Source organism: Echiichthys vipera (genome assembly GCF_963691815.1).
Source record: "Echiichthys vipera genome assembly, chromosome: 22".
Taxonomy (NCBI): Eukaryota; Metazoa; Chordata; class Actinopteri; order Perciformes; family Trachinidae; genus Echiichthys; species Echiichthys vipera.
The window spans coordinates 11,294,089-11,306,568 of record NC_139847.1 but is presented as its reverse complement, the minus strand read 5'-3'; the positions used below and the strand labels follow the sequence as shown (position 1 = coordinate 11,306,568).

The 12,480-nt window shown below is 38.9% G+C and overlaps 1 protein-coding gene across 1 annotated transcript in view; it reads left to right on the top strand.

Annotated features, from left to right (window-relative positions):
* The window catches only part of LOC310964107 (phospholipid-transporting ATPase ABCA1), a gene marked incomplete at both ends in the record, with an annotated part of 149,223 nt that overhangs the window by 24,136 nt on the left and 112,607 nt on the right, over positions 1-12,480 (top strand). The window contains 3 exons of the mRNA XM_083937104.1: positions 4,495-4,692; positions 9,133-9,338; positions 11,094-11,270. Of these exons, the coding sequence (XP_083793230.1) occupies positions 4,495-4,692; positions 9,133-9,338; positions 11,094-11,270 (581 nt within the window). The remainder of the gene's footprint in view (positions 1-4,494; positions 4,693-9,132; positions 9,339-11,093; positions 11,271-12,480) is intronic.

The window sequence follows — 12,480 nt, the reverse complement described above, 5'->3', positions numbered from 1 at the left end:
TTTTTTTATTTTGTCCTTGAAAAACCTAAGTGAAAACAATTTTTCTGTAAAAAATGAAATGATGAGCCTTAAATATAATGCAGGTATATGCAGAATATACATGTCGGGTACCAATTTGTTGCACTTTCTGTTAGATATGGAAACTGAGTAAGGAAAGTAATTATGGATAAGTGCAGGATAATTTTCATCCTTGCTGAAAGGATTATGTATAGAAGTAGAGGACATGGACTCTTTGCCACCGCTTCTCTCTCTCTCTCTCTCTCTCTCGCTCTCTCTCTCTCTCTCTCTCTCTCTCTCTTTCTCTCTCTCTCTCTCTGTCTCTCTCTCTCCCTCCCTCCCTCCTCCCCTTCTTCCCTCCTTCTCTCCTCCTCTCTCTCTCTTTGCCTCTTGCTGTATTTCCTTGACACTGACATTACTCCAGTGTCACTCCAAATGAGCTTATAGGCAGCTGGAGAGAAGCAGACGTTGGGAGCTCTGTATAGCCAGGGTATTCATTACCCTGCCCCTAACCTTTACACAAATGGGCCGGCAATCCTCCTTTGTCTTCATTTTGTCCAAGCCAGTCTCTCTCTCTCTCTCTCTCTCTCTCTGTCTCTCTCTCTCTCTCTCTCTCTCTCTCTCTCTCTCTCTCTCTCTCTCTCTTTCTTCTCTCTCTCTCTCTCTCTCTCTCTCTCTCTCTCTCTCTCTCTCTCTCTCTCTCTCTCTCTCTCTCTCTCTCTCTCTCTCTCTCTCTCTCTCTCTCTCTCTCTCTCTCTCTCTCTCTCTCTCTCTCTCTCTCTCTCTCTCTCTCTCTCTCTCACTATGAAGCTGGTGGCTTCAGAGGTTTGTCATCTTCAGTGGTTCCTCAAGGTCGCAGACATGTTTTACGTTGCTGTACCAATTACCATCACCTCCACAACTACATTTGAGATGGTGGTTTATAATATATTTGACATAACTACCCATGACTTTACATTGTTTTTACAAGTTGTAGTCCACCACGGAGCACTGAGATTCATCACCCAATTCAAAACCATTACGCACCACTGCTCCTTGAATGCTAGAGTTGGATGGTTTGCCCTGTCCACCAATGACTTCATCATTGGCATATCCTTATTCAGCTCCGCTCTGAGGATTTGTTCTTACTAACTGTACCTAGAGTCTGTACTGAACTGGGGAAAAGGGCATTTATTTATGCTGCGCCCTCCACATGGAACCAGCTGCAGACCAAACTGAAACAAGTGGAGCTGGTTTCTCTAAACACATTTAAATCCCTTCTTAGCTATGTTGAAACAGACTCTTCTGTCTATAAATGCTTTGTTTGATGATGTTCTGATTGTGACTCTTTATATGTTATCTGTTGTTTCTAACCTTTGTCTGTAATTCTGGAACTGTTTTGCTGCCTGTCTTGGCAAGGACTCTCATGTAAAAGAGATTTTTAATCTCAATGAGACATTTTCCAGGTTAAATAAAGGTTGAATAAATAAATAAAGTAAAAAATCCTTAAGATTTCATTTCTGGTTGATTTGGCAACACCTGTTGTTCCCATGGTGACAGTAATTGCAGTTTAATACTGCAGGTCCCAGATTTCATGAGCAGCTACTTCACCAGAAATTAAATTTAGCCAATAATAGTCAATAATCTGACTTTTTCAATCATGCCATGAGAAACTGCAATATGATTTCATGCTGCACTTGGCACTAGTAGTTTTCCACACAACAGTAGGGCACAGTAAAGTTGATTGCCTTTCTTAGGAGTTGAAGAACGTAACAGCTCTTAACAGCTCACGGTAGCTGGTCCTTCTTGTTCCATTACCACTGTAATATTTAAAAGTGATCCTCTGTCCAAAACAGCAGAGAATGTAGCTGCATTTACACATGTACTGCTCTAATGCTTTAAACACCTCTTTTCTAAATGGACACAATGCGACTGAGAGAACAAGCTAGGCAAATTCAAAATATCCTCTCATGGCTTGTAGTATATCTTATCCTTTCTTATACCAAATGCAGTCATAGGTTGATGAAGATTTCAAATAGTAAGCCAGTCTCACTAAAAATTAAAAATAAATGAAAGCCGGTTTTACAGTCAGTCAACTTCACAATGAAGTAAAGACCTAAAATACACACTGACACACAATGCACAATACACCCATTTGTGATCGATTATGTCCCTAATGTACCACCCACAAAGATGGATGTATTGATTTTTAAAAGGTCACATGCAGCATAGAGATTACTTAATTTGACACTTTGTCCTAAGATTAAGCAGAATATCATCAGAAGTGTTGACACTGAAATGCCACTGAGCACACTGGCCCGAATAAATCTGAATGAATCTCTCGCTTTAGAGGCCCAATCTTCAGCTGACTTAAGCGCCCTTTCCTCTCCAAAAGTCAGAGTCTACATCGTCCACTTTCAAATGTTCAAACCGTACAATATCAACTAATGGAATGATTGATTTTGACAGAGTGAAAAAAAAAGTGAGATACCCTGTCATTTTTTTTAGTCAGAAAGCAGTAGGGGTGTGACGAGATTATACACAATATTCCTGTGAATGTTCTCATTTGTCCAGGTCATCGTTATCCTCAAAGCAATTTCAGTCAAAAGCGACTGGACTTGGTTATTTGTCTAGGAAGACGATTCACCTCTCATCCAAGAGGCTTCATCAGTTCATGTTCTAACTGGTGTGAGATCCAGGTATTTAACCTCTCACAAGGCCGATGATGTCACTGAAACCCTGGAGTTGGTTTCGACTTCGTTAGTGCTCTGTTGAGTCTTAACAACCGTCGTTGGAGTCACAGGAGGCCTTTTGTGAACAGTTGTTCTTTGAGGTTAGATTGTTGAATCTCATATATAGGTAGAAAGTGCTACTGTAGTGCTGTTACAGTCATTTCCCCAGCTGCAATGCAGAGAATGCAGATGAGCAAGATACATTGGCCAATGAGTGCAGACTGGGCTTCTACAGGGGGGGCTTAGGGAGAGAGAGTAAATACAGATATATTCAGACGGACAATATGAGAAAAATAATTTTTTGAACATTAAAGCATGTAAACATCTTCTGGTATAACCAAAATACAAATATGAACCTGAAAATTAGCACAATATGATCTTTAATTTAACACTGTCTTTACAGGAGCAGTGCTATATTTAATAAATGAGCACTGTTTCACATCAGTCTGAAAAAAGGACATACTGGGTGGAAGTGCGGGGAATGGTTATGGCTACTAAATAGAGGGCTACACATTAATACCAACAAGTGGGAGTAAAAATACATTATTATGCAAGAGTTATTGTTTTACAAGCTTAGAAGCGTTTCTCGCAACAAAATATGTATGTATGAAAATGAATTGAATATACTGTGTATAGGGTACACGTATTTTTGAAGCAAGGTTATATTGTCTCCCAGGTCAGCATATCATTTGCATAAATTCCTTGCATGATAAGAGCAATTACAGCTTGATCCATGACATGAGGTGACTGAAAGAGGCTTCACCTACATGCTTTCTTCATGTTAGTGAAAGGGATTGAGAGGAGGGAGGGCTAGAAGAGAGCAACCCTACGTCACATAAAAGGCTGTGCCCCCTCGCTGGTGAAAACAAAGGAGAAGACCTCAGTGTTCTATAGGCACTAATATGAAAAACAGGAGTGAGTACTCAGTTTATAAAAATAAATTTGATCACATTTGAGGAAATACATTACACACTATGGGTAATAAAAGTAATATTTCCATATAAGATAATCCAATCCATGTCCATCCAACAGAGAGAAAGACAGAACATTTCCACCCTCATTTAACCTTAAGTGGACAAAGCCTTGGCTGTTCACATAGCCTACTAAAACGACAGAGAAAGGGATCGTTGTCATGGGCCTGCATTACCTGGTGATTCAATGAGGTAGGAATAAATGTCACCTCTGGCCACTGAGTGGGGTTGTTTAACCACGTCTCCTCCGGTAAACTGGACAAACATTCCCCAACTCTTAACAACGTAATATAGCTGTCTGCCTGACTAACGTTAGTCATTGCAGGAGGTTTCCAGGCCGTTTAACGTAAAATTGGCGAAATCAGGACAAATTTCAGTGCGATTTGTATTGACCGCCAGTCAAAGTCGGCAGCTTGTTGCTTTCTTCTATTAGCATTTGCCTATAGCTCTGTTTGGTGCACTTGTTGTATGTTGTTTGTGTCTTCTTAAGTTTGTGTGTTTGTGTACAGTTTGAACTTTGTGTGCGTGCGTGCGTGCATGCGTGCGTGCGTGCGTGCGTGCGTGCGTGCGAGAGTGCGTGCTACAGTACATGAGCCCTTCTTGGCCATGAGAAAAGTTGAAGAAGAACGAACATCACTGCTATCAGAGCACAAAGCTCACCTCCCATGCGTTTGCTTTAAAATTAATTGCACTCCTCTTAAAAGGTTGGGTCTTCATTCAGATGGTCAATGGTATTCATGACACATTCATTTTAAACATCTCACTAGTAACCAGAGTAACTACAATTGAACCCATCTTCTTGCCCTTGAAATCAGGTTTTACTTGCAAATCCAGTGTTTGCTGCTGCCCTCAACCAGCGTCTCAACGGCACAGGATGGACAGCTGAGCTGCTGGCCAACTTCCTGTACAATGGACCTCCAGAGGATCGTCCACAAGGCATGCCTCCCTACGACTGGAGAGATGCTTACAACACCACCTCTGAAATCCTGAAGCTTATCTCCAACTTCCTTGGGGTATGTATTTTTCTTCTCTCTGCTTTTGTGAAATGTGTAGCACCTCATGAACCCAGCTTCCAGCTCACTCGTGCACAGGAGGGTTGCACAACCTCTTCAGTAATGCAAGATATGATTTAAAAAGATAGGCTGTTCTCTGACATTTAAGATTTTATAAAATATAATTTTCACTGGTGAGGAAATTGGCAATATATATTTTTCTGGCCTGCACTTTTCTCTATGGTCCTCTCCCTTCTGTGTTATTTATCCAGTTCACCTGATATTACCCATGTGGTTTCTGTAGTTGGAGCTGGTGTTAAAAACAAGTGCTTTATGACCTTTTAAATTCTCAAACAGAACTGCCGCTCAGTAAAAATAAGTTGTTGATCTCTAATGTATCAGCTTTCTTTTCTGGGTTGTTGGTTTGCTAAAAACATTATCCAGATGAGCCAACTTAAGCCATGTCAGGCTAGTGCAGCAGCATCTTAAATATAGATGACTTTATTTACAGCATCCATAGTAATTTCCCAGTTGGGATATGTAAACAATTTGCAGTGTCCGCAGTGTCTTGCAGCTAATCAATTACAGGTCAAACTTAAGACAGTGATCTGGCAAAAATCCTGTTTCCCTGACATAATTTCTTCACTTTAATTTACTCCCGTTTCTGTTCACATCGTTTACAACACTCTGTCAGAACAGCAGGAGTGCTACAGCAGGGTTCTTTGCATCCATCTATCTATTTCTTAGGTCTTTGTTGCTGCGTCTGTCCTCTGCTGCTGTTCAATACAAAATCAAGACTTTTTCAGATGACATGTACGTTTTTTATCTTTAGCACTAGCTTTTGTTTTTTTTTATAACAAGCAAAAAAGACTATTGTCTTTTTATTCATTAAAGTTTAATATCCTTGGCTTAGCATACTGTCAAACACACAGGAATATCTGTCACTACAGTACCTCCATGATAATCATAAAACAAATATTGTTATGGCCCTGACTCCAGTGAATCTGTTCTGGCATCAAACAAAGTGGTGTCTCTAACTAGGAACACACACACACACACAGTTGAGAATTATATATTGATCTGTGGCACAGTTTGCAGCAAATCCCTTCCTTTTCTTTGTGTCATCAAACACATGTACAAACCACACAAGTTGGGCCCTTGGGGTAAGCAATACACGGTAAATGATATTCCAACATAATTCACTCTGTTTTGTGCCCTAATGGAAATTGCATTACTCAAAGTTGATTGACAGTTATTAGACAACCTTTACTGCGGTGTCCTCTTGTCTAGGTGAATACATAGAGTGCTTCTTTTAGCCTAGGGCTGAATAAAATATACTTTGAGCAATGGCAATGCAATGCTCAGGTGCAATAGCCATACAGCACATACATTGATACTGATTCAATCACACTGTTTGTGTACAGTTACTTCCAGGTAGAGAACCCCAGTGTAGCATACATACAACTGAGCTTACAAGGCTAGGAAAAACTAGATGTACTCTCAACTCATTCATTTAAAATGCATGTTTATGCTTTCATATGTCATTAATATTAGCACTTTCACTATGGTTGAGTTGGAGGCCTCATTTACCTGTTGAGCCCTAGATTAAAGAAAATGACACCAACCAAGTTTTACCGGGATAATGCTAGATTTGGTTTAGCAAAGACGCAAGCAAAGCATCACACTACAAAAAATTAGTTCAGCAGAAATGTCTGATAGGTCGGACCACCGTATTTAACTTTATTTCTTTAAAAAAATACAGTTACAGCTGACAACAGAATGACAACAGAAATAAACAAGTTTGTATGTTTCACACATCTCTGCAATCCACACATGATTGTTGTTGTTGTTGTTGGCTCAACATCATGGCAATCTAGTCTGTAGTGAAGCAAAAATAGGCCCACCATGATACAGTATATAATCAAATTCAATGCTGCATAAAAATTTGAAGTAATGCAAGTTTGCTTATTATATTATTAGGACTAATCGTAACCAACAACAGTCAAAGTAATTTCTTTAGCAAACATTGAGAGCTTGTGCTTTATCTGGGTACGCTTGTTATTTTGTTGATATGTGCTCACAGATTATTAGTTCATATCTTTGAAATAATAATCTGTGTGAGCAATTACTCAAAATCAATGTCTAGCAGTGTGTGGTCATTTTCTAATTGGCATGGCTTCTCACTCTCTACCACAGTTATGAACACAGAAAGCTTTGGCTGCATCTACTTAATAGCACTGGCCAAAATTAAGGCCACAGATATCTGCTGTACTGTATCATTTATGGGCTGCGCCACAAATTGATAGGCTCAAAATACTAATGGTATGGTAACAAAATACTGGAACTAATACTAATTACAAAAAGAATAGCAATAGTCATGTAAACTGCATAAGAGGTAATACAGTGTTCATGGCAGTGTTGACAGTAGTGAACAGTACCATTGTACCATCTTGATATTCATTGCAATTACACTTCATTGCTAGCTTCAGATGACACTAATCAGTTGCTCACTGAGAATGTTATGTTGCGGTATTGTAATGTTTTGCCTAAACATTGAGTACCCTTGGGTAATTTCTGTCAGGATGTAATACTGTATGAGCTACTATAACCATGTAGCCTCTTTCTGGTATGTGTATAGATCTTCTACAAGCATGATGCAACCATAACCAGAACAACTCAGTGTGTTGCCCTGGACGTCTCGCGAAAAAAAAATGCATAAACAATCTTTCTCTGTCTCTTTTTGACATCATTGTTGGTAAGGCTTGTCCTGACAGATGTCGATATTTAAAGATTAGAGAAAACAAAGGCTCTGAAGACAACTTGTAAATGAATTAGACTGTTGTATTTTTAATTTAGATATTCATGTAAAAACAGCAGTTTTTCTGCTAACTGGCTCAAATGATGATATATTGGGTTTAAATCAGTCATTAGATGTGGCTGTTAACATGTACTGTAGCTTCCGTCATTTGGTTAATGTAGAGCATTTTCTTCCGTATATTACACTCAGCACTTTTCTTAACTTTAGATTCACGTAACCATTCCACTGCTGTGATATCCTTAGTAGTATGTATGGAGCAAATGCTGCTGCTATGATATTTTGTGTACCACCATAGCTTGATATAGAATACATTCTAGTGAATCCTGTGGGAGAAATGATAAAACTATTGCAGCATCGGGATGTGTGGACAGCTGTCAGGTGTGTCTGCCTCCCAGGATGGCTCCTGTAGCTCATTATCCTTCCATGAAACAGGGGGACAGGGCTACAGAACAGGGAGTGCTAGCAAGGCTGTATCTCATTTGCTTGTCTCTGCTGAGGCCCCAAACATGTCCCACCTCCTGGCAGCCCCAGATAATTTGTTACTACACTCTGTGCAATATAGTCAATAGCTGAGTGATACTTTCGCTAAATATCCATCTGCCATTCTGTTGTCAGACTTCATGCCTGCCTATGTTTTATTACTTATTTTGTGAATATTAAGGACTTATTCACCTAAAACTGCATTTGAAAAGGATTTGGGGGTAGACATTACTGAGGTCCAGTGGAGAGACATTCTTAAACTGGTTCACTCATCCTCGATTCGTGCCAGGCACAGCCTATTACAGTGAAAGGTGCTTCATAGAGCAGTCATTCAAGTCAAGTCAAGTCAGTTTTATTGTCAAAAATTGCAATATGCATGACATACAAAATGCAAAAAATGACCAATGCTAAACTGGCTAAGATATACCCTAGTCACACTAATGCATGTAACTGTTGTAAGCAGTCCCTAGCCGACCATGCACACACGTTCTGGATCTGCCCGAAGCTTGCTGAATTTCTGTCCGATATATTCCAAACCCTCAAACAGGCTCTTAACACAAATTTTTAACCCAATCCCCTGACTGCCCTTTTTGGGCTTCCTCCGTCTAAAAATCTGCCCATTATTACGAAACTGGTGGGCTTTACCACCCTGCTTGCCAGACGTAACATTCTCCTTAAATTTGGATACATTAAAATTTCCCAATGTCTAAGGTTAGAGAAGTTAAGGTTTTCACAGAGGGCATCTTTGACAGTGTTCCACCAAACCCTGGAGCCACTGCTGGCTCTTATTAGTAATAGTCTTACTGTTACTCCTGATGATGCTGAGGACACTTCCTAGTGCCTGGGAGGAGAGACCCCCCCCTTTTTTTTATTTTCTTTTTTTTTTCATCCTTTATTATTATTATTTTCCTTTATTGTTGTTTTGCTATTAGTTTTAATTTTTTACTCAACCTATCTACTGCTTGGGTGATTGGTTGGTTATTGTGACCAAGACTGACAAGGGTTGTTGGGAGGGATGGTGGGATACGTGTTGTTTTTTTGTTTTTGTCTCTGTTCTTTTTCACTTTAAAGCAGACATACTGTTATAGGCTGTAATGCTTTTTCTTGTGTACTTGCCTGCTAAATTTTATAATTGTTATACCTTGCTCTGTGTTTGTTGACAGTGTTTAGACCTGAACAAGTTTGAGGCAGCCCCTACTGAAAGCCATCTGGTGAGCAAAGCACAAGAGCTTCTGAAGAATGATACATACTGGGCTGGTGTTGTCTTTGAAAACCTCCCGCCAAACTCCAGCCTCCCCCCTCCATATGTCAAATACAAAATTCGCATGGACATCGATGAGGCAGAGCGTACCAACAAGGTCAAAAACAGGTATGTGACATAGCTCAGCCTTTCTGTTTGATATAAGGGTTGTTATCATAAAGACTGTATTAAAATGCTACATTAACTTAACTGAAAAACTGTAACCTTCCTTTTTCCTCCTGAGTTTTCTTATGTAACACATGGGATGGCACGATATACACTTTTATTGTGAGTCGTGATAACACTCAAAATAAGTTGATCATGGTAAATTCCCATTATCGGGATGACTGTGAATATTGTGAATATCCTTATGAGTGACTTGACTGGCAAATTGACTGCAGTCCACTAAAGTTTTTCCTCTAACCGTTACATTCATTTTGTCACAGCCCCAGTTCAAATTAAGTTCAAATCAATATTTTTTTTATTTTATCTTCCCACTTTCTCATTTTAGGTAGCCTATTGAAAGGAGAGGTAGAAAGTGAAAATGTATTTCGCATGTACAGTTAACATTGCTGTGCATGGCTTTATTAACCACAACAGCAAATGTAAGTTTGAACTTTTAATAGGCTGTATGCATGTAGAAATTACCATCTACAGAATTTCCACGGGGCTTCTCTGTTCTCCCCATGCTTGCTACAAGTCTGCTCTGCTCAGATGTTTTAATGACATGCAATACTATTACTTTTTCATGACGTTTAATAAGGGGGTCTTATGATTTTTACCTTATTTAAGATTGTTTTTCACTAAAATATTTATGTCCTATACAAATATTTGTTTCTTCACAAAATTTAAGTGGTTTGGTATGTTTTAGTCATTTTAAATTTGAAGTTTCGATATGTTTTAGTCATTTTAAATTTGAAGGTTCGGTATGTTTTTAGTCATTTTAAATATGAAACGTATTTGGATAATTATCGGGATAGTATTGCGAGTCCCAATTAATTTGTCCAGGATACTTATGACATGCCATTTTTATATCATCCCATGCCTAGTAATGCATAGGTTTTATGAAAAGAATAATTTGACATTATAAGAAATGTTCCTGTTTGCTTTTGCTGAGAGTGAGCTGAAAAGAATAATACCATGCTCTTATCCGTATACTGAATGTGAGTCTAAACAAGCTATCAAAATTAGAGAACGCATTATTAATACTTGATTTATTATGAATTATTGTTTTTTTTTATTGTTCAGAACTTGATAGAATATTGGCTGGGGCTATACCATTTCTGTCCTAGCATGTTGTTTATAAAATAACCATGGCACTTCAACAAAAACCTTTATTTTTGTGAAAAAAACAGTGAGCAAAATTAGAGAAGCAGTGTGAGAAACTAGTGATGTCCTATGGGCGCAGATGTGCTGTATCATTCAAAGCAAGGGCCTCTACACATTCATTTTTTAATCCTATAGCCCTATGAAAACATTGTTGAAATCTTCTCTTCTGACAAAATGGTTACTGTCCTCAAATTTTGCATTAGACACAGCTAAGCTAGCTTTCCCCCCTGCACTTCATACTTAGCTAAACTCATCACCTGCTGGCATCATGTTTATCGTACAGACATGAGAGTGGTATCAGTCTTCAGTTCTGAACTCCCTCTCAGGAAGAGAGCTGAATAGCAAATTTTCTAAAATGTCAAAGTATTCCTTTCAGTCCAGAATAAACTGGATTTTATTGTCCATATATATATGTATTTCTGTCTTTCAAAGAATATTGTCCAAAATATGACCTCCATAAACAGTTGTGATACTTTGACAGTATTTCTGAACGTTGTGCTTTTAGTTTACTTGCCCTTTGCTAAGACAGATCACGGTGTGTCTGCTTTTAATAAGGTTATGGTCTCCCGGGGCCCGAGACAACCCCTTTAATGACCTGCGCTATATATGGGGAGGCTTCGCCTACCTGCAGGATATGATGGACCATGGCATTATACGAGGACAAACGTCAAAGACCCAACCCCTTGGTGTTTTTGCCCAGCAAATGCCATACCCCTGCTTTGTGGATGACAGGTGAGTACAAAAGCTTTTATCTGTCAACCTTGTGATTAGTGGAAGAGGAAGGGGGAATTACGGCAATAAAAATCTGATCACTCTGAGAAGTTGCCACTCACTGCCACCACGTAGTTGAGTTATGGTCTTATAAGTCACTTAAGCCCTCCAGATTTCCCTGTGGAAACTCCAAGACACTCCTTCTTATTTGTCTAACTTACCCTTTCTTTAATATATGTGTTGGTCTTCTGTTTATGCTATCACAGAGTAAGGGACAAAGGTAGGGATAATTATAATCTTAAATAAAATTAATAATCTCACTGATAAAAGCCAGTAATAAAAATGTAACATCCTTGACACCAGTATGAATGCAATCATGAATCAAGTGTCAGCAAAGGAAAATAATTAAATGAAGGCAGCAAGAGGGAGCCAAAACTATTGATTTTTAACCACAGGAAATTCCTGAATAGTTGATGGATGCTGAATTATTCAAGCAACCACCATGAGTCCCTTCCTTCTATATATTTCTGAAACATTTCATTCTCAACAAAGTGAGTGTACTGTACCCCATATGACACACAGCTCCATCATGGACAAGGATTGATGGCAGGATTCCATCTGTGTTGTGTATCTATTGATGGCACTGGCTTCTATCATGTTAGATCATTCACCTAGGGACAGACATTATGCGGTATCAGTCTTAATCTCCCACAGCAAAGATTTCCTCAGAGTGTAGGAAATTACTCCCATCCACACAACATTATGATCTCCATTAATAAAAGAAAAGCCCAGTGATGCCATCAAGAGAAAAGATAATTACCAGGGAGATTTAAGTCCAACAACACAATACACTCCTTTCAGTAGACACAAATATCCACAGCCCGTGGGAAACAGGAGTTCCAGAGATTAGGGCCCTAATTTTAAAATATTATATGCTTTGGATGACTTCATATTGAAGAGGCATTTTGGGCTGCTAATGTTTACATGTTTTGAATGATAATGCCCTATTCTGTTCCACATGTTTATCTTGGAGACATAGGAAAAAATAAGTGATCAGTGCTATGAAATACATATTCAATGTAATGGCTTTATTAAAATGGCTATCATCATTTGGGGCTTCTATTTGTTGCTTAGGAAGTGCTTCCCTTCTAATATATTCACATGTAAGGCGTTTACACACTTCACTGAATTTTTTTTTAGCTGCTTTAGTTGAAGATATTTCATATTTGTT